Source organism: Colobus angolensis, unplaced genomic scaffold, assembly GCF_000951035.1.
Source record: "Colobus angolensis palliatus isolate OR3802 unplaced genomic scaffold, Cang.pa_1.0 Scaffold165, whole genome shotgun sequence".
Lineage (NCBI taxonomy): Eukaryota > Metazoa > Chordata > Mammalia > Primates > Cercopithecidae > Colobus > Colobus angolensis.
Genome location: NW_012114766.1, coordinates 138801 through 161284, shown reverse-complemented (window position 1 = coordinate 161284; position 22484 = coordinate 138801). Strand labels below are relative to the sequence as shown.

Below are 22484 nucleotides of genomic sequence, written 5' to 3'. Positions count from 1 at the left end.
AGGGTAGCCTGTTCAGACAGGATTTTCTGAGGTAGAATTCATGAGAAAGGGGAGAGTCAATGATGTATCACACTGGTTTTTCTCAAGCACTTGAAAATTAGCATCAAGGGAACATAAAGCCCCAGAAGAAGATAGCCTATCTAGGCTGAGGAAAAATAAGCTGAAATTTTTGTTTTGTGCAAAATAGTGGAGCTTCTGCTTCTGGGTAGGATGCAGTGAATAAAGATAAAACAAATACAGAAAAAAAAAAAAAAACTGGACTCATTTAAATTGTAAGCTTTAAAGGCCAGAGAGGAAGACATAAGCTAAGATTCCAAAAGTAAAAGAGTCCTTGTTAGGAGAAGTGAGAATATTAAACATTTACACACAGAACAGAAAGGTTCTTAAAGAAAAAAAAGTCCATGGCAACAAAAATCTCTATGTTACGACACTTGTACCTGATTCTGGGAGATATTCATGCAAATTTAACCACAATTATCCAGCACTGCCAATTTTTATTTAAATAGATTCATTTGTAATTAGTTTTTGCAATGTTAAATTTTGTAATATATTGCCTACAGTTATCAATACTATATTATATACTTAAAAATTTGCTACAGGTTGATGTTATGTAAGTGGTTTTATCATAAAGAAAACAATGACAAATGAGGGAAGCAACCTTTGGAGAGGATGAATGTGGCAAAGATGGTGGTGACGGCTTCATGGGCTTATCCTTATCTCTAAACTTATTAGGTTGTATACATTAAATAACAGCTTTTGTCAATTCACTTTGATAAAGTGGCTTAAAAACAAAAAGGCAAATGTATGCACCATAAGACTGTACTTTTAAAGTGAGTCTTTCATAATCCATGTTTGATTTAATCATTACCATGTACATCTATACCACTAATATAGTTAGGACATGTAATTTTATGTTCTACGTATATTAGTTCCATTGAATGTCACTGTCTTTTTGTTTTGAGCCAGAGTCTCACTTTTTTGCCCAGGCTGGAGTGCAGTAGCATGATCTTGGCTCACTGCAACCTCTGCCTCCTGGGTTCAAGTGATTCTCCTGCCTCAGCCTCCTGAATAGCTAGGACTACAGGCATACACCATCATGCCCAACTAATTTTGTATTTTTAGTAGACATGGGGTTTCACCATGTTGGCCAGGCTGGTGTCGAACTCCTGACCTCAAGTGATCCACCCATATCAGCCTCCCAAAGTGCTGGGATTACAGGTGTGACCCACCATGCCCGCCCCCATTTTCTAACTGACCCAAATCTATGTGTTTAAAACTGAATTAAAAACATAGAGTTTGGGCTGGGTACAGTGGCTCATGCCTGTAATCCCAGCACTTTGGGAGGCCGAGGCAGGCAGATCACAAGATCAGGAGATTGAGACCATCCTGGCTAATACAGTGAAACCCCATCTCTACTAAAAATACAAAAAATTAGCCGGGTGTGGTGGTGGGTGCCTGTAGTCTCAGCTACTCTGGAGGCTGAGGCAGAAGAATGGCGTGAACCCAGGAGGTGGAGCTTGCAGTGAGCCAAGATCACACCACTGCACTCCAGCCTGGGCAACAGAGTGAGACTGTGTCAAAAAACAAACAAACAAACAAAAAACATAGGAGTTTAATCAACCTATTAGATTATTCAGCAACAACATTTAATGCTTGCATTTTTGACAGTACTAATTTAATCTTATTACTTCTTACACAATTCTGCATTCAATATTCCCAGGTTATTTCAGAGTTGTACATTTCATCCCACATATTTTAAGTAGAAAGTCTTTGCTCAAAACTATACTTTTTTTTCTCAAGCATGTGCTTGATGGCTTTATGTCTTGTCCCCCAGCTATACATCTCAATGGCTTTTTAGAGTTTTCTTTCCTGTCTTTTTTGACATGAAAGCTGCCTGATGGTTCTTCTACTATCATGTCAAGATTGTTTTCTTAGTGGAAAAATGCTGGTATTGACTAAGGAATGAGTAATTTACTGAGGACTGCCCTCCATTCCTGTCACTGAGCGTTCTGCACCATGTGAATTCTGATCTATTATAGAAGTGCTGCTGTATTAAGAAAAGGATTTCTCACTGAATTATTTCTCTACTATGAATTTCTGGAATTGTGCAAGAGGCCTCATCCACCTAATAAAAATGTTTTCACAAATTTCCTGTTTTTATCAGTTACCTGATAATGAATTTTCTTGCAGACACCAAAACTGGTGCTTAGCTGAATGACAGTGCACAGCAATTACAGACGTATGGTTGCTCGCCTGTCAATTTTACTCATTTGTTTAAAGGATGGCATTTTCACATTGATGACAGGTACAGAATTTTTGTGATGTGATTTCTCCTGTTTGTTTAACAGTTAGAGCTTTGGATGAAGACTCCTCCACATTCCTTTGATCTATAGTTTCATTCTCTCATAGTTTGTGCCATACAGCTTAAATACATATGGATTCTCCCTACTTTGGATTCGTTTAGGTTGAGCAAAGTGGTAATTACAAATAAAGGCTTTTCCACACGATTACAGACAAAATGTTCCTGTAGTATGTCAGTCCTTGGGTGTATTTAGTGTTAACGCTATGGTTGATGACTCTTACATATTCATTACTTTTTTAGTGTGAGTTCTCTCATGTTGTCTAAGGTTAAAAAATTTACTAAAGGCTTTTCCACATAGAGGACATACATATGGTTTCTCTCCAGTGTGAACTCTTTTATGAAGTCTAAAGTTATAACTTCTATTGAAGGCTTTACCACATATATTGCATTCATATGGTTTCTCTCCTGTGTGAGTTCTCTCATGTCGTCTAAGGACAGAAGAGTGATTGAAGGCCTTTCCGCATAGGTGGCATTCATATGGTTTTTCTCCAGTGTGAGTTCTCTCATGTCGTCTAAGGTCAGAAGATTCAGTGAAGGCTTTCCCACATACATGACACTCATATGGTTTCTCTCCAGTGTGAATTCTCTCATGTCGTTTAAGCACAGAAGATTCAGTGAAGGCTTTCCCACATAGATGACATCCATGTGGTTTCTCTCCATTGTGACTTCGCTCATGTTGTCTAAGGTGAGAACAATGAGAGAAGGCTTTTCCACATAGATGACATTCATATGGTTTCTCTCCATTGTGAGTTCTTTCATGTTGTCTAAGGTAAGAACATTTACTGAAAGCCTTCCCACATAGATGGCATCCATATGGTTTATCTCCTAAGTGAGTTCTCTCATGTTTTCTAAGGTCAGAGCAATAAGTGAAAGCTTTCCCACATAGATGGCATACTTGTGCTTTCTCTCTAGTGTGAATCATCTCATGTCGTCTAAGGTTAGAACTTTTACTGAAGGCTTTCCCACATAGATGACATCCATATGGCTTCTCTCCAGTGTGAGTTCTTTCATGTTTTCGAAGATCAGAGCAATGAGTAAAGGCTTTCCCACATAGATGACATCCGTGTGGTTTCTCTCCAGTGTGAATCATCTCATGTCGCCTAAGATTAGAATTTTTGCTGAAGGTTTTCCCACACACATGACATTCCAATGTTATCACTCTAGTATGAGTCACATTGTGTGGTCTAAGGGCAGAGCTTTGGATAAAGGCATAATCAAATAGATGACCTTCATCTGATTTACATCTGGTATGAATTTCCTTGTGTTGATTAAAGGATAACCAGTTACTGAAGGTTTTCCCAAACTTTTTGCTTACAAAGTGTTTCTTTCTCATGTAAGTAATCACATTTTGAGTCAATGCTGTATGTTGAGTGAAATCTTCTCCTAAATCATTATATAGAAAAGGATCCTCTTGAGTATGAGATCTCTGGTTTTTGGAAGGAAATGAAAGACTATTAAAGGTTTATCCACACTCATTCATTCATTACTTCATTCATTTCTCTACATATTAATTCTAGAGTAATCATTCAGTAGTAGATTCCAGTTACAATTGTTCCTGTATCAGTTATATAAACATAGTGTATTATCTAACTGCATGTAGAGAGTTTTTCTGTTGTAGCATCCCAACTGAAGAGCTATCTGACTAGTTATTAAGACTTTATCCTGTTTGAAAGTTTCAGCACATAGTAAAATTTATACAACTGCCCTGTTATAAGGCCTCATGTTATGGTTTTGATTTGAACTTAATGTCTTCACTACATCCAAACTAACTAAAACTCTGCTGGGAGGGCTTTAAGTACAGTCAGGTACCTGTACCAAATTCCAAAGTTGTTCAATGTCCAGGTTTCTATATGGAAGAACAGGGTTTGCATCCATAAAGCTTACCTACCATTGTGCTGATGGTGGATGTGCCCTTCTGATGGGTATGTTGAATGAATGGTATCTCTTGATGTTTAATGTCACCTTCTCTACCTGAAATAAATTTTTAAAAAAAGATGCTATATAGGCATTAGGGGAATGAAAATGTTAAATATCTCCAATGCCCATTTGAGTGTGTTTCAAATACACACAGACAGGGAAGGCATGTTAAATTAATGATACTTTAAGAAGAAGAGTATTATAGGAAATTGACTACTGACATTTTCAGCATATAAAAAAATAAAGAAGGCAAGTTAAGGAAGTAAAGGAAAGAAAAATTTTCAAAGAAGAGGACCATTACAAAGGGCTACTATGTAATAGTTTAACTCAAATAAGTACACAAATATCCCCTTTACAAAAGCCAGAGACAATGACAGAGATATACTTGAATAAAAATTGATACCTACAAAGTATAATGTCAATATCTGAGAAATGTTTCCCTCAGGATTTTGCCTACATTTCAGAAACACTGTAAATTTAAGAAACCTTCCAGCTGGGCATGGTAGCTCATGCCTGTAATCCCAGCACTCTGGGAGGCCGAGGTGGGAGGATTTCTTGAGGTCAGGAGTTTGAGACCAGCCTGGCCAACACGTTGAAACCCTGTCTCTACTAAAAATAGAAAAAAATTAGCTGGGCATGGCGGCGTACACCTGTAGTCCTAGCTACTGAGGCGGCTGAGGCAAGAGAATCACTTGAATCTGGGAGGCAGAGGTTGCAGTGAGCCGAGATCGTGCCACTGCACTCCAGTCTGGGTGACAGAACGAGATTCTGTCTAAAAAAAAGGAAAAAATAAATCTTCCTTTGGCAACTGTTGGCCTACTCACTCACTGGCCATGTTTCTCCTCCTCCTATTGAGCACTGCTTCTTAGAGCTCACCTTGCAGTAAGCTTATTCCTTGTGTTGAAAGTTTCTCTACTTGCTCCAAATGGGAAAGCACAACTGATTTGCAGAGCTGCTTGCCTATTTTTGGGAAAAAGATACATGGATTTTGAGTTCTGTGCTGACAAATGTACAAGGTTATCAGGTACAGGGTAGGCTACTGGGAAGGATAAGTTAGCCACTGAAGGTCAGCCTGGGAAGAGTACCTTGAAGACAACACTGACAGTCCTTTATGAGCAAAAGGAAAACTCTTGAACTTGTTCCCAGACATCAAAGACCAATAATTGCTGATGGTCATGCCTCACTTCAAATACTGATTGCAGAATCCTCAGTATTTTCACTGTATTTTCTCACAGTGAGAAATTACAAGTTGTCATAGTGTTTGACATTATATTAAAAAATAATGCAATAAATACTGGCTCCGCCAGAACAATCTAGGTTCTGTGCAGAACAGTCCCTATGATAGAACAATTACTTTAAAGAAATCAATACATTTATTTATGCATTCAAAAGCAGTGAATTTTCATAACTTTTCTGAGTTTGGGAGATTGAAGAGCAAGAGGGATGTGAAACTGTGGTCAGAAAGATGACATTCTAGAGAGAGGACAAATCAATATAAGTGAAAAGGAAATAAATGGCTGTCAGGTAATTGTGAGAGTTATGAAAGGATCAAGGCAGAGGTTGAAGTGACAGATGAGAAAGCTGTTCTAGAAACATGTAGAATGAATGAATAAATACCTACATACATAATAAATATAAAGAGACTCACCAATAGAGACCAGATGACTGATGTTCTCCAACATCACATCTTGAAACAGCTTTCTCTGGGATGTGTCCAGCAGGGCCCACTCTTCCCGAGTGAAGTCTACAACTATATCCTCGAAGGTCATGGAATCCTAAAACATTATGGACATTCTACTGCAAACAGGGCTATCTCTGCCAGTGTTCAGTGGAGCAAGATCAAAGGGACTGTCCTAAGGAAGTGTGGGTGGTATGAAAGAAAACTCAAACAGGGTTTGGCGTTCCTGTCACATTGCTTTAAATCTGAACTGGGAATCTGGCTTTCAGATACACTCAAGACATAAAACTTCACATAGAGAAATATCACATGATATAACCTGAAGATTTCCCAATAGACTTCTAAGTATAACTTCCAGATACTAATTATGAAATCTGGACTTGTAAATTTAGAACTAAAATTCTCCTCTCCACCACCTTCAAGAAAATCCATAGACTCACTACAAAGGAGGCAGTATCCACAATTTGTCACATTTTAATCAATACTTTAATTAGATATTCCACTACAGGACCTCAGTGTCCTCATGAATAAAGACCTGTTATGAGTTCAAAAAGATCCAATGAGGTAATATGTAAAGTGGTTCCTATCTATCATTTTTTAGATACAAGCTACAAATACATTATTTATGAAATGACTGAGAACATTCAGTTGAGTGAACAACTTTCATACAGAACTTGGTATCAGCAGATGCAGCCTCTTATCTCTACACAACTCAGGTATTCACTGTTAATGGATAAGGATGAATGGCTCAGCAGCACAAGCCAGGGGCTCTAAGACTTCAGTACTGAAAGATGGTCTCATCCTGCCATTTCCCATGGTCTGAGGACTTCCTTTCTCAGTTTTATCTGGGACCTCCAAACACCAGGTGATATCATTTGGCTCTGCGACCCCACCCAAATCTCATCTTGTATTGTAATCCCCACATGTTGGGGGAAGGGCCTGGTGGGAGGTGATTGAATAATGGGGGTGAACTTCCCCTTGCTGTTCTCATGTTAGTAAGATCTCAGAAGATCTGCTGATTTAACAGTGTGTGGCATTTCCTGATTTGGTATCTCTCTCCTGCTGCCTTATGAAGACGGTGCCTGCTTCCCCTTCCACCATGATTGTAAGTTTCTGGAGGCCTCCCAGTCATGCTTCCTGTTAAGCCTGCAGAACTGTCAGTCAGTTAAACTTCTTTTCTTCATGAATTACCCACTCTCAGGTAGTTCTTTATAGTGGTGCGAAAACCGACTATTATGCACTAGGTATGATTCTCTTTTGTTTCTTCATGTTGTCTCTAGATTTAGGGGTTAACAAAAATCCTTTGATTGTCCTGGTCTCTCCACTTCAAAAATTTCCTCAGAGTTTTAAATTTACTCTGTTTCCTATATTCCATCACTTAATGCACAACCAAAATTAAAGAAACAACACTCCAGTTGCTTCCAGTTATCAAATTTGATCAGAGATTCATTTGGGGACAAGGGTAATAAGAATTTTAATTTTGTTTTCTAAGTTTTCAAAAGCATACATTCTCTCAAGACATTAAGATTTTTAGAAAGGAAAAATAAATGAATAATTCCTCATTGTCTCCTCTGTCCTAATCCTACCTGCTTTCCCTTCACGTTAAACAGCCCTCCCCTAACACCTGAAACACTAGACTAACTGAGCTTGCCTGGGAAAACATCTGCCTTTGTAAGGGCTATAATCTTCTGCTCTCACTTATTTTCACCGCCTAACCGCATATACTCCCAAGCCCACTCCTGCCAATAACATGGGTAATGAGTGAATTTATTTCCCCAACAAGGCCATGAGAGGCTGGTAATGAATGAATGATTTCCCCGAGACTGGATGAGAGAAACAAAATCCTCTCACGTCTTTTCTAAGAATACACAGCCTTAGTAGAGGCTGGAATGAGTGTACTGTTGAAAGGAGATTACTTCTTGATGACTCTTTGAGCCAATGTAACCATTCCAAGCCCTGGGAAATCTTAATTGGAGCTTGGATCCTTGAATGCACTTAGAACATCCATGTTAATAGGATGAATCTGCCCTTAGGCTGGTGGCAGGGGTACAAATTTCAGTAGAAAGAAGAATTTCCCACTCACCAGTGATGGCATTGTACTAGCTCAGCCACCAAATGTATTCCTCTGGGTTTTCACTCACACCATCCAAGCAGTAAGAAGACAATTCTGAGAAAAACAAAAAACAAAACAAAATAAAACAAACAAACCATGACACTCTAGTTTTGCTTCTAACATCTGTCCCAAAGCCATTAGCCCCAGTCCAACCAACAAGGACATGCAGTGGGTGGGGGATGGGTTGGGTTGGTGGTTCTCCTCTTCCAGGGTCAGAAGAAGAGAATGACTATTGTTGCTAATAAAGATATAAATATTTTGATTTTAGACCTAGAAATGTGAAAATCATGGAGTTTCATACGCTACCTAGCCCATGGAATTCTGAAATGTTCAATTCCGTCTATGATTCCAAATTCTAAGAATCCCTGAATCATGTAGATGTGGTCTCCACCTACAGATCAATCCTGGAATTTCTCAGATTTAATTATTCTTGGTTTGTGTGCTTGCAGGCTTTCTCCACGCATCTCAGCCCTCATGAGCCTCCCTCCATTCCTTCTCCTTTCCGCTGGTCCTCTGTATACACTTCTACTGAATGATTCTGTCTCTTCCACGTAAGGCTTCTAGAAATACCACTCCCTCAAGTCTGACCTTTAGATAAATTCGGCATGAATTTATCTACCAAGCAGCTTCACATTTCATTTTATGATGGTGGATACCTTAAAAGACACACTTTACAAGTGACATACCTTACAAGAAATGCTAAAGGGAGTTCCTCAAGTTGAAATGAAAGGACACTAACAACATGAATATATGAACATGTACGTGACATTGTTATTTATAAGAAATAGTTTGGTTTTCATCCCCAGTTCCTGGCACACAGCCCCCAAACCCCTGTGATTTCCTACGTAATAAAGTTGCTAGGAGAAGCTTTTGTTCTTTTTGGTCCTTGACCCTGGTTCCCAATACAGAGCTCGTAATGCATTGGAACTTCATGGGTGATAGGAGTGTCTTTTGTTCTAACAAAACAATTATTATTGGGCTCTAGGATAGGGGGTGATTACCTGAAAGACCAAGACATGATTATAAGCTTGGAACATACAGTCCCACCCCCTATCCTCTGGTAAAGGGCAGAGGCTGGAGATCGAGTTGATAACAATTATGCCTACTAGATGAACACTTTGTAAAAATCCCTGAATGATGGGATTCAAAGAGCTTCTGGATGAGTGAAGAGCCATCCACATGCTGAAAGAATGGTACATCCCAACTGCTTGGAGACAGACCTCCTAAAACTTGCTGTATGTAACTCTTTAGCTGGCTGTTCATTTGTAATATTTAAAATGTCCTTTGTAATAAATCAGCTAAGTAAACTGTTTTCGTCGGTTCTGTGAGCTGCTAAACCCTAGCAAATCTAACATAAAAAGGAGTTCTTGCCGGGCATGGTGGCTCATGCCTGTAATCCCAGCACTTTGGGAGGCCAAGGCGGGAGAATCACCTGAGGTCAGAAGTTCAAAACCAGCCTGGCCAACATAGTGAAACCCCCTCTCTACTAAAAATATGAAAGTTAGCTGGGCGTGGTGGCAGTCACCTGTAATCCCAGCTATTTGGGAAGCTGAGGTATGAGAATCGCTTGAAACTGGGAGGTGGAGGGTGCAGTGAGCCGAGATCACACCACTGCACTCCAGTCTGGGTGATAGAGCAAAACTCTGCCTTGCGGGGGGGTGGGGAAGGAGTTCTTAGGAACCTCCAGTTTTTAGCAAAGTCAGACAGAGGTTCTTCACTTTTTAAAAGATTCTTTTTCTTTTTGCTCTTCTGATTGAATAATTTCAAATAATCAGTCTTTGAGTTCACTGGATATTCCTTCTGCTTGATCAAGTTAGCTCTTGAAACCCTGTATTGATCTAGTTTAGTTACTGTGTTCTTCAGCCCCAGAATCTACATTTCTTTTATTATGGTTTCTGTTTGTTGATATTCTCATGTTGTTCATGTATTCTTTTCCAGATTTTACTTGTCTATCAGTGTTGTCTCACAGCTCATTGAGCTCCTTTAAGGCAATTTATCTTTAATTCTTATCAGGAAATTCAGAAACCTCCATTTCTTTTTCTTTTTTTTTTTAGCAGAGTTTCACTCTTGTTGTCCAGGCTGTAGTGCAATAGCACAATACCAGCTCACTGCAACCTCCATCTCCTGGGTTCAAGCAATTCTCCTGCTTCAGCCTCCTGAGTAGCTGGGATTACAGGTGCCCGTCACCATGCCCAGCTAACTTTTTTTTTCTTGTATTTTTAGTGGAGCTGGGGTTTCACCATGTTGGCAAAGCTGATTTTGAACTCCTAGCCTCAAGTGATCTGCCTACCTCATCCTCCCAAAGTGCTTTGATTACAAATGTGAGCCACTGCACCCAGCCAAAAACCTGTATTTCTTTATGGTCAATTAATGTAGATTTATTTTGTTCCTTCAGTAGGGTCACATCTCCTTGATTTTTCAAGGTTGTGCAATATCTCCCAGTCTCACAGAGCTGTGCCAGTTGCCATAACATGCCCTGTATTTCTCCTTAGAGCTGTGCTCTGATAGCCTGGGACACTAAATGCATACTTCATTACTCTCCTTTCCTCCACTAGTCTCACATATTCTCCTGGGGGAGAAGTCTAAGGGGTCTGTGCCTTCTACCAGTCTCATAGAACCATGGGGGTCACCATAAACCTCCATACAAGCTTCCTCAAAATTCTCTACCTTGGCTGAGGAGTATGGGAGTCACACTGCAGACAATGGAGGTATAAGAAACACATCCAAGACCCCTGTGACCTTCTAAATCTCTACAGGCATCAGTAAAGGTGGGTGCTAGACTGTAAGGCATGCCCATCCTCATGGGCAATCTCAGGATTCTCTAAGTCCTCCAAGGAGCCCAGCAATGGCTTATGTGCGCCTGGGCCACCCCTGCCAGCAGGGAGTAGTACTAAGGATGAGATTCACCAATGGCCACAACTGAGTTATGCCAAATGAGATGTCCAGACCTCACAGTGCCTAGGAGGACAGATGGCAGAAGCTCAGCCAGGCCACGGAGATTAAAACAGTGCTAGGGACTTAATGTATGTTTTTAGTGGGTCTGCTACATGTCGAGTTTGGATCTGGAGTCCAGCCTATAATCCTAGCAAAAATTAAACACCAAATATGATATTCAAAAAAGTGTATGTGGCTAAAAACATATGTTGGAAATACACATAACTAGGAACATCTAGATTCAAAGAGAAATTGCTAATTCCATAAATATGATAGAGGAATTTAATAACAAGATCATACTTATATAAATTATAAATATAAACTGTATATTTATCTGAGTTCTAAAGACTTTTTTTTTTCCATCTCAGTACACTAGTGGGTATATGTCACCAGTAAAATCAAAGGAGTATTCCAATTACATTCATGATATTAGTAAGTATGATAAATAAAAGTAGCCAGAACCATAGAATTGGGGCTACAGCTGTGATCTTCAAGGAATGTAAAACTTTAAAAACACTCATAAACCAAGATAAAGAAAAATAAAACAGGAGTTACTTGAATTTCCAAATTGTTACAAATGCAGTACATATTAATAAAAGTTAAAAAGTTAAAAGAATTTAATAAATAATAAAATAATGTAATGAATGAACAGATTTGACAGAAATCAATAATTAAAAAGTTTTGAGAACAAGATCATGAAACTGAAAAGACCCATGGTGGAAAGAAAAAACACAGGTAAATTAAAGACATTGTATTTATTTAAAAGTAGTAATTTAAAATCTAAGAAATCAGAACAATTGTATTCTAACACGAATATATGATACATTGTTTAATTTCCATGAAAATAGAGTTAAAACTTTCCCTCAGTAATCAGCAGAAAAATCTGATTAGCTAATTTTAATATTTAAGTTATACATCAGAGTTTAACTGTAAAAGTGACTTGTGAGAGTTATCACATGTCAAATCACTTCTACCTCCTTTGTAATGTAAATGCTTTTGAAGGAGAAAAATAAGCCTGTCCTCATTAGTTTATTATGCTAATCAAAATGAACATAAATGCAACAATAACTAGAGTTTTAACCAACAATTTTCATTAATTATATTTGCAAAAATCATTAATACACTTTTAGCCATTTGGCTATTTATTTTGGTCACCTGGCCATCACTGGTATGGTTAAATAATGCCAGAGCATTGTAAAGTGAACATAAATGCAACAATAACTAGAGTTTTAACCAACAATTTTCATTAATTATATTTGCAAAAATCATTAATACACTTTTAGCCATTTGGCTATTTATTTTGGTCACCTGGCCATCACTGGTATGGTTAAATAATGCCAGAGCATTGTAAAGTGGAGTTAATTGCAATAATAAAAGGATAATTCCATACTAGAAAATGTATTACTTTCACATAGTAATTTTAAAGATTAAAAACAATCACATCAACCAATGTTTGAAAAAACATTTTCAAATAATTTAAATCTTTAAAAATAATTTAAAATCTTTAAAAATCCTATCAAATTGTGGGGACTAATTATTCTTTTTTTTTTTGAGACGGAGTCTCGCTGTCACCCAGGCTGGAGTACAGTGGCCAGATCTCAGCTCACTGCAAGCTCCGCCTCCCGGGTTCACGCCATTCTCCTGCCTCAGCCTCCCGAGTAGCTGGGACTACAGGCGCCGGCCACCACGCCCGGCTAGTTTTGTATTTTTTAGTAGAGACGGGGTTTCACTGTGTTAGCCAGGATGGTCTCGATCTCCTGACCTCGTGATCCGCCCGTCTCGGCCTCCCAAAGTGCTGGGATTACAGGCTTGAGCCACCGCGCCCGGCCCTAATTATTCTTAATCAATAAAATCTCAACTATATATTCAGGAGTTAACAAAAGGACCATTTCCACTAAAGGTAAGGCTGGTATAATAAGGAGGCTGGCTGGGGCTGATGCCATTCACCACTGCACATGATGCATGAGGTGGGACCAAAACAAGAGGGAAAAGGAGAGGGACTACAAAAATGGAGTCAAAGACATGAAACTGCAGTTACTCTCAGATGATGTGACTGTAAACTTGAAAAAGTAGAATCAATTCTAATTATCAATACTAATAAGAACATTTAAAAAGTGGGCAAAACTATTCTGAATATGCTGAAATCAGTATTTCCTGTTTAGTAACACTAATCTTTAAACAAAGCAAACACACAAAATCAGTCTCTATTTACAATAGCAAAATATTATGAGGAACATTTGAAATAAATTTGTAGGCCCATGTAAAGAAATTTTAAAGCTTAATGAGGACATTAAAATGACATGAATAAAGTCTGAAAATAATATTATTAGATTGGAGGACACAGTGACATAAAACCCCAGTGACTGCAGACTCAGGGCAAACCCAGACTTAAAAGTCACATATAGTCTTTCACATGTAAAAAATGAGAATTAGTCTAAAAGCCAATTTTGTCTCAATTTTGATTTTTGGTGGGGGATATAGTCAAAATAGTTGTGAAAAGAAAAAAATAAAGATGTCAAATTTCATGTAAATCCATGTTATTTGGAAATTTAAAATAAGTCATATAAATATTCATAATATTAAACAGTATCATAAGTGGACTCAATAAAACATAATATTTTATCATATAAAATATGTCCTGCCTTCCTGAGGAAAACATAAAATCAAAGGGCATGAAGGAAGGATTTTGGTTTCGCTGCAGAAACATAATAAGACACCTAAGTGTGTATTTGTGTGTGTGTACATACCAGTAAACTACAGAATATAAAATAGCATCTAAAATACATCAAAAATGAATCACGCAGAAAAATTCATTTTACACATACATCTATAAAATAATAAAATGTATTCAGCCTCACAATTACTTTGTGAACTGGAAATAATAATGAGTTGTCATTTTATCCAAATCTACAAAAAACATACATACAGTATCAAGTTCCGGTTAAAGTTGTAGATGAACTTTATGTGGTAGTTAAGAGTATCTACACAGTTTGTGGGCTGCATCTTGCTATAATATATTACAATATAAAATGTACCATTTATTTACTCTGCGATCAAACCCCCAAGTTACCCCAAGTGGAGGAACCCTCAGACATTTGCAGATTCTTTACAAATCTATGAACATCAAAGTCTCCTTGGAACAGACGTGCTGTGAACAATTTCTAAAACTCCCTCCTGTTAGACACTTAGGTTGATTCCATTCTTAAAGCAATTACTGAATAAAACACACTCCATCGTGTGGATGAAATGCTACCTTAATTTGTCATAGCTATCATTTTCTAAACTCTTCCTTCTAATCCAAATCATTAATATTTTGAGGCTAGATCAATACTGATTCATTGTTTTAAGCTTCAAATGCATCATACAATTGGGCAGAACAAATTTCCTCTCATTAATCTTCTTTTCCAGGATTTGTCACGTATTCCCAGCATTAATTCACTACTAATATACACAGTGTTTCTAATCATGGTCAACAAAATCTGACAGTGTGTCATCCCTAAACGATCCATACTTGCCTTACTGCCATTATGTGGCCCACTTCCCATCTATAATCCATGTCTGGGTGTGAAGGCCTTCCCATATGATCCCCCGAATGGAACTTCACAAGTTCGAAATCACTGGGTCACAGTGATACTGTGAAGATGGGATGAAGTTAAGGGAAGGCTATGAGTGAGTTAGGAAATGTGTTAGGCAGGGTCAGAGATTACGAAATCCTAAAAACAACATTTAAGGAGGGAGATGACAAAACAATCAATGAATAATATGACTTTTTCCAGTGAAAGTGTCATATCTAATTGTTCTCCATTTTTCTTCTCTGAGCTTCTTTCTAAGGCAAGATGTGTCTTGAGAAGTCCCTGCTGAATGTTAGGAACATGCATTTCAGGACTTCCCATCGACATACCCTCTTTCTTTACCACAACCACATATATGGGGGCATAACTCAACATGTGTAAAAGACAATCTTCTGCTTTTCACTGAACCTCCAGGAATTCGGGACAATAAACTTCTACGTAGAGACCAACAGGTGAGTTTTTCTGCCCCTTCCTTCGTAACACCCTTCTTCCCTAGTAAAGTCCACACACATTCTTACACGGCAGCTGTGGCTATATGAACTGATCTGACCCCTTTTAGTCACAGAGCCTGAAGTCTCTGCTAGTACCTGCTGAGCACAGGGTCATGGGTGAGAATGGGCAATGCTTTTTCTTTCTCCGGTTCCTGAGCTTCCCAGGCTCTCTCTCACTTCTGGATCCTGAATACCCAAATCTTATTGCCCTTTCGCCTCCAAGCTTCCTTCCCAGAACCAACACCTCCTTCTCATTAGAAAGACACCTTTGTTCTGTGCTTACTTTAAAAAGTCTTGCTCTTTCCCTATCCACTGCCTTATGTCACCATGTGTATGTCTTGGGGCAGGTGGAAAGGTGAACAGAAGCCAGTAGAGAGTAACCAGCACCAGCTTCACAGGAATGACATGATCTGGATGCGATAGTGGCAGTTTTCCCTTAACATCCCTGTCCCCTAAAGATTTGAGATCAAATTTCACACTCTTAAGTAACAGCAATTTGTCTTTCACGGTTTTAATCATATTGATTAAAAGCATTTGTCTTTTCCAGAACATCACATTAAGTCATCCAAAAATATAAAAATTAAAACGATGTAATTATTGGCAATGAAAAACATAAAAAGTGAGCTTTCGAAATATCTTTGAGCAATTTATTCATTATGGACACATGGAATCTGTTGGAACAAAGTTCTAGGACAATTCAGCCCATCCTTCAATAATTGCAGAAAACAGCACAAAGAAAACTTGATACTTATACTTAGTTGGAAATTTTATCCTACAGTCATTAAATACAGAGATCATATAAAGGAATAGAGGAAGATGTTGAAAACTAAACTAACTCAAATCATCAATATTCTTACGAAGTGCACACTGAATTAATATAAAAGTATTTACTAAACAAAAAATATTTTCAATACATAATTAAGACTGAAAACTATTGAGGCCTCATAAACTGAACCTGACACAACAAATTTAAAAGGGAAACTAATTCGGAAATCAGAAAACCATCTAAAGAATTTGGGAATTAGGCTTCTGTTGCCCCCTCTGCTACTGACGGTCAGGGCCCCCTCATTGTATTCTGTCCTCCACATCTCTGCTAATTGCCGTTTTGTCTATTTCCATTTACCCCACTACTACTTGCTCAGGTCACTCTCCTTCATTCTCAATGTTTGTTCAAATTCCTCAGACCCATCCACTTCCCATCTAAATTTCCCTCCCCTTTTGTCCCTCGCTGGCCCTACCTCCCTCTTCTCTCGTTTTCTCCTCACTCTCCTGCCCTACTTCGACATCCACAGCGATGCAGTGAAGAAGCCCCTGCCAAGGAAGAGCCCACTTCTCAGTGAGACACCGGGAAGGTGACCGCTAGTGGGAGGTGACTGTGCAGAAGGACGCGGGCTGTCACAGGATTGGGCAGGTCCCTTACCCCAGTGCCGGACTCAGCGTCCTGTCTGAAGCGGTCACCCCGAAGCGGGAGGGTTTGCGGAGACTTAGGGCCTGGAGAAGGGAAGGATGGGGAGGCATCTCAGGGAGGACTGGCGTCTGCCAAATCCTAGGGCTGCCCTGAGCGGCCAAGAGGGGTAACGGTGGGGACGACGGGAGACAAGCCACGTGCCGAATGGGGACCTAACGCGGCGCGCGATAGGATGGGCGGATGGTGAAGAGAACTAGGGTCGAAGGGCCGGACAGGGGCGACCTCAGTGACGGAACCGGACACAGACGCAGATCTGGCAGCTGAGCGACAGGCTTCGGAGCATTTCAGAGCGTCGCGGGGCTCCCCGCCGACAGTAGGGCTGTTGCCGAGCCTGTGACGTCCGCAGAGACCCACAGACCCCGGGTTGGGAGGATGGCGCAGGAAGGGTACTGCGTGACTGGGTTTGGGCACAAAAAGCGGAGGGCACTCACCCGAGCGGACCTTGGCTCCGGAGAATCCGTTTCCGGGTCAACAAAAAAAGTCGCGGGAAGGGCGGGGCCAGTACGTGCCGGGCGGGGAGGGGTAACGCAGACAAAAAGGCAGGGCCGGGCCGGGGCGGGGTCTCGGGCAGGGGCAGGGCGCATTCTGAGCTCCCGCCCCCGCAGCTTGCGTTTCCGACCCTGTCGGTTTTTCTCCTGGGCTGAAAGCGCGTCCGGTTCTGTTTGAGTGCGTTCGGTGCACCGTGGGGGCGCGCTGCTTCCAACTTCCTTTCAGGTAAGAGGCGCGTGAGCCTCTTGCGCCGGGGGCGGTGCTGCTGCCGAGTTGGCGTGCGGCGGGGACGCGAGTCCTTACGTGCCGGCGGGATTGAGAGCGGGGTGGGGACCCTCGCGATTCCGCACTCCGCCTCTGGGTAGCAGCCTCCCCGGCCCCACACGGTGTGACGCGCGCTCGGGTTCCGCGTTAGCGTGGAGTCAGAGGCGTAGCAGTCGTCGGGCCCAAGGCCGGAGGGGCCTGGACCGGGCAGGGTCCTGCCCTGGACACCGCGTCGGCGGCTGCTGCGCACGGGTTCATTGCGTTCCTGTTTTCAACCTGTCCTGCACCGCATCTGAGAAGATTTATAAATTCGGTACCTTTGTGACCGGCGTGGATGGTCTCCCATAATTTGCTTCCGTTATTAATTTCTAAATGTATTGTAATACCACTATCTAAAAGCATTTTTTATTTGAAATATATTTTCATATATATACATGCATATATTTATTTCTGAATCTTGTTTCCAGCACATATAATGAGGCTTGTAAAGTGGATACTGTTCAGGAGATAGGTGGATTTTGCTTTTAAGTAGTAAAGACTTAATTGGTGACTATTACTGGGGCTATTTGATAAGGATGTCTTTTTTTTTTTAATGCACATTAAAAACAGTAAGATTGGATTTCTGGATTCATTAGCTTGATTTATATCTTAATTTGTGAAAAATGTAAGATAACTCATTTTTATTTCCTTTGGAGATTCTGAAGTTTGTGCTACCGATGATTATTTCCAAAAAAGGCGCACTTCTGGTTTTCCCAGAACTAATGCTAGCTTTTCCATCTTTGGAGTTTATTTGATATTAATGTTTGACCTCAAATCATGTTACATTTTGGAAGAAAACTTTCTCTTAGCCAATGGAACATAAACCACCCTGGAGTTCATATAAAGGAGGGATTCAAATGTCTCTGACTGTGTCATGTGTTAAAACTCATGACCAAACCCAAGGTCACATAGCTTGCTTTCTGTGTTTTATTCTAGAATTTATATAGTTTTGTCACCGGAAAAGGGATCTTGTCCCAGACCCCAAGAATGGGTTTTTGGATCTCACCTTGGAAAGAATTTATGGCGAATCACAGAGTATAGTGAAGTTAAGGTAGTTTATTAGGGACTACTCAGCTACATAGCAGGGCGTCCTCAAAAAGCAAGAGGAGGAATGCACCTGTTTTAAAAAATTATTTTTTGAGACCGAGTTTCAGTCCTGTCACAATGGCATGATCTCGGCTCACTGCAGCCTCTGCTTCCTTGGTTCAAGGTTTCTCCTGCCTCAGCCTCCCAAGTAGCTGGGATTACAGGCGCGTGCCAACACATCCGGCTAATTTTTTGTATTTTTGGTAGAAACTGGATTTCACCACGTTGGTCAGGCTGGTCTGGAACTCCTGGTCTCAAGTGATCTTCCCGCCTCAGCCTCCCAAAGTGCTGGGATAACAGGCATGAGCCACCGCGCCTGGGCTTAATGTTTATTTATATAGGTTATTATGAATAGTGTTGTCTTTTATAAAGGCTTGTGATCAGTTTGTGACAGGCTATTAGTATTGTTACTTCTCTATGTTACTGTGGATTTTAGCAAGAATTTATGAGTGTATTATTACCTTTAAAGTAAAACTTATTTTTAAACTAAGAATGCTTTTTTCTTAAAGTCCAGGTACATTTTTATAAGTTTTATGTCTTTATTTATTAACTTGTTCCCGCAACCATAAATATTTTATAACCAAAAGTAGTCAACCCCCTAAATATATAATCCAACAAATTTAACTTGTGTGTGTGTGAGGCAGGGTCTCACTCTGTCACCCAGGCTGGAGTGGAGTGGTGTGATCATGGCGGGCTAACTGCAGCCTCAAACTCCTGGGCTCAAGCAATCCTCCCGCCTCAGCCTCCCGGGTAGCTGGGACTACAGGTACGTGCCACCATGCCAGCTAATTTTTGTGTTTTTTGTAGACATAGGGGTCTCACTATTTGCCCAAGCTAGTCTTGAACTCCTGATCTCAAGTGATCTGCCCGCCTTGGCCTTGCAGAGTGCTGGGATTACAGATGTGAGCCACTGCGCCCTGCCCAGATTTAACTTTTTAAAAACCTTATTTAAAATAAAGTCACTGTGGTTAAGAGGCCTCTGACAGTTTCGCGTTTGAAGTCTGAGGACTATGTTGAGTAAATTTTTGCATAAGTTGTAAAATGTGCATTCATGTTGATTTCATTTCCTATGGTTTCCAATTAATTGTGCCTTCTGCATTTTTAGAAACTCACTGGCTAGTGGACTCTGTGTCATTTTGCATTTCTAGAACGATAGCGCCGAACACTCCATGCTGTCTTTAAGTGGTGCAGCGGGATTGGTAGCAGAGGGCGCGCGGCCGCCCACAGCGCAGTGAGCTCTAGGGCGCTGCAGTGCCCCGGCCGCCAGCAGAGTGCGCGCGAGCCCGGCTTTTCTGAGCCCTGAGGCAGCCACGTGCCGCCTGCTACCTCCTCGCCTGAGTCCTGCCAGAGCGGGAGTCTTCTCCTCAGCACATACTGGGATACGCCCCTCGCTTTGGGACACCTCGAGCCCGCGTCCGTGGTGAATAAAATCCTTCCTTTTTCAGCCTTGGCTGCTGAGGGGCAGAGACCCTTCCTGTGGAAAATGAGAAACCAAAAGCCCCTGTGAATCCAGCACACTTGAGGTTAGTTCTCTGCACCCAAGGCGAGGCGGCCACAGAGCCAAGCCACGGTCTCGGAACAGAAATGTGGCCCCAGGAAAGCAACTGGAACACCCGCCACGCTGATAATAACCCCAGTAGTACTAATAACACTCCGGCTGTGATGCTAGTGTTAGCACCTGTTGTATACAGAGATCACACCGTCAGGGTAAGGTAACGGCTGCCGTCCAGATCCGACCCTAGGAACGCGCATGTGTCCCTCAGAGCGCACTTAACCCCCAGAATGCGGAGATGACATCGTCTGCCTAATGCCACACCTGTCACACTCATATAACCACTGGAACACGCATGTGTCCCTCAGCACACACGTAACCCCTGGAATGCCCGTGACACCGTCAGACTAATGCCAGACCCGTCACACTCATATAACCCCTGGAACACGCATGTATCCCTGAGAGCATACATCCCGTCCAGGATGCGGCCACGGCCTTTGCAGCCCACACGAGAGCGTCTGCAGCTCCGAGGATGGGACCCTCTGGCTCTTGCTGGGGCGCTGGGTTGACAACCTCTGCCGGACTGGGTTTGGGCTGGATTTGGCCTCTGTCATGAAACTTCATGTTGTTGTCTTTGCCTTACTGACGTGGTATTGACACGGTTATTTTAAGGAGCAGTTTACTTCCCAATAATGTCATACTTCTGGGAAACTTGCAACAGCAGTTAGTATGCCTTCTCTTTTCTCTCCAATTCCCCAGCGGTTATTGCTGTGCCAGATTTGCAGCTTCACAAAGAATACCTCCCTGTGTTTCACCAAAAGCAGAAACAGTCCTCCAGGTGATCCCCGCATAACCCCCAAATTAGGAAATATACGGTTTCTATGTGAAAGTCCAGTCCGCAGACCTATTTCACTTCATTGCCTGCCCCAGCTGGGAGAAAAATGTGTTTTCATGTGGGCCCAATTTCTTTTTCGGGAACTGTTCATGAGACTCAGTTTTCTGATTTTTTTTTCTTTTTTTTTAAGACAGAGACTCACTCTGTCATCCAGGCTGGAGTGCAGTGGTGCCATCTTGGTTCATTGCAACCTCCGCCTCGCTTGTTCCAAGAGATTCTCCTGCCTCAGCTTCTGGAGTAGCTGTAATTACAGGCACCTACCACCACGACCGGCTAATTTTTTGTATTTTTAGTAAAGATGGGATTTCACCATGTTGGCCAGGCTGGTCTTTAACTCCTGACCTCAGGTGATCCACTCGCCTCAGCATCCCAGAGTGCTGGGATTACAGGTGTGAACCACCGCATCTGGGCAACTCTCAGTTTTCACAGCCTTGACAGATGTAAAGAGCAGAGATGACTCCAAGCTGGGTCTGCCCAGCGTTTCCTCCTAAACAGGTGCAGATCCTGCGTTCCTGGTAGGAACACCCTGGACTGATGCTGCGCTGTCCTCACTGCGGCCCACCTGGAGGAGCACCTAACCATCCTACCACCACTGGCAATCTCACTTGGTAATGGCAAATATTCATTTACAGTCACAAATTTCATCCTGTCAAGCTCTGGATTTAAGTTTGCCGATGATTTCCTCTGGACTTAGAACCATGGCCTCCAGACCCTGAGTTCTCCTGCCTGCTGTCCTCTCCCATCCAGTCTGCTACAGCTGCCTGCAGTCCCACTCGTGGGGACATGGGCTCCCAGGTTTCTTGGGGATTTTATGTGGGTTCCCCCAACCCATTCACCCACTGCCCACCCTAGTTTTTTAAGGCTTTGTTTAGATAAGTCCTTCAAGTCACAGCAGTTACGATATCTAAAAGTAGAAAAGTTAATAATGTGAATTTCTAAAGACAAAGCATTATTTATTTGATCACCTGTGAGATGACCCTCATTTTTTTTTTTTTTTTGGAGATGGAATCTCCCTGTGTTACCCAGGCTGGAGTGCAGTGGCATGATCTTGGCTCACCACAACCTCCACCTCCCGGGTTCAAGCAATTCTCGTGCCTCAGTCTCCTTAGTAGCTGGGACTACACGCACCCGCCACCACGGCTGGCTAATTTTTGCATTTGTAGTGGAGACAGGGTTTCACCGTGTTTGCAAGGCTGGTCTTGAACTCCTGACCTCCAGTGATCTGCCTGCCTTGGCCTCCTAAAGTGCTGGGATTACGGGCATGAGCCACCATGCCCAGCCACCCTCAATTTATAAATCAAGGAAATACTAGTTCCCTGGAACCAAAGTTCTTGTTTGAAATAATTAGGAAAGAAAAATAAAATCTCAGTGCTGAAGGAAAGGCAAATCGCACAGTTGATTGTTGAAACTGCAGAAGAAGACTGGGTGCAGTGGCTCACTCCTGTAATCCCAGCACTTTGGGAGACTGAGGTGGGCGGATCACCTGAGGTCAGGAGTTCGAGACCAGCCTGGACAAGATGGTGAAATCCGGTCTCTACTAAAAATACAAAAATTAGCCTGGTGTGGTGGCATGCACCTGTAGTCCTGGCTACTTGGGAGGCTGAGGCAGGAGAATCGCTTGAACCCAGGAGGTGGAGGTTGTATTGAGCTGAGATCGTGGCACTACATTACAGCCTGGGTGACA

General features: G+C 41.6%; 1 protein-coding gene and 1 pseudogene across 5 annotated transcripts; both read right to left on the bottom strand.

The window, feature by feature from the left end:
- Window positions 1–2407: 2407 nt before the first annotated feature.
- Window positions 2408–17187, bottom strand: ZNF596 (zinc finger protein 596). Of its 4 annotated transcripts, XM_011937532.1 has the most exons (7): window positions 16758–16940; window positions 8466–8658; window positions 8041–8124; window positions 5928–6054; window positions 5156–5239; window positions 4251–4333; window positions 2408–3788 (listed from the first exon to the last, which is right to left on the bottom strand). In XM_011937532.1, exons 3-7 carry the CDS (start codon window positions 8050–8052, stop codon window positions 2580–2582), a joined length of 1515 nt encoding a protein of 504 aa, XP_011792922.1. In that variant the 5' UTR covers window positions 8053–8124; window positions 8466–8658; window positions 16758–16940; the 3' UTR covers window positions 2408–2579. The 4 variants fall into 4 exon arrangements, with proteins under 4 accessions (XP_011792922.1, XP_011792919.1, XP_011792920.1 ...); XM_011937529.1 differs by lacking the exons at window positions 8466–8658; window positions 16758–16940 and adding an exon at window positions 16967–17187; XM_011937530.1 differs by lacking the exon at window positions 8466–8658 and having other exon boundaries at window positions 16758–16998.
- Window positions 15701–20529, bottom strand: LOC105508660 (annotated as a pseudogene). The gene is made up of 5 exons (XR_001001309.1): window positions 20376–20529; window positions 20114–20151; window positions 19578–19754; window positions 16967–17553; window positions 15701–16687 (listed from the first exon to the last, which is right to left on the bottom strand). The product of XR_001001309.1 is annotated as an uncharacterized LOC105508660 (transcript).
- Between the last annotated feature and the right edge of the window lie 1955 nt (window positions 20530–22484).

Bases quoted from the DNA above. Each gene is read 5' to 3' on its own strand.
- ZNF596 (XM_011937529.1), bottom strand. The intron at 5,240-5,927 runs GTGAGTCTCTTT...TCCCAAAAATAG, and splicing joins CAGTCATCTGGTCTCTATTG to GCAAGCAGCTCTGCAAATCA. The intron at 3,789-4,250 runs GTAGGTAAGCTT...TCCAAAAACCAG, and splicing joins CATCCACCATCAGCACAATG to AGATCTCATACTCAAGAGGA.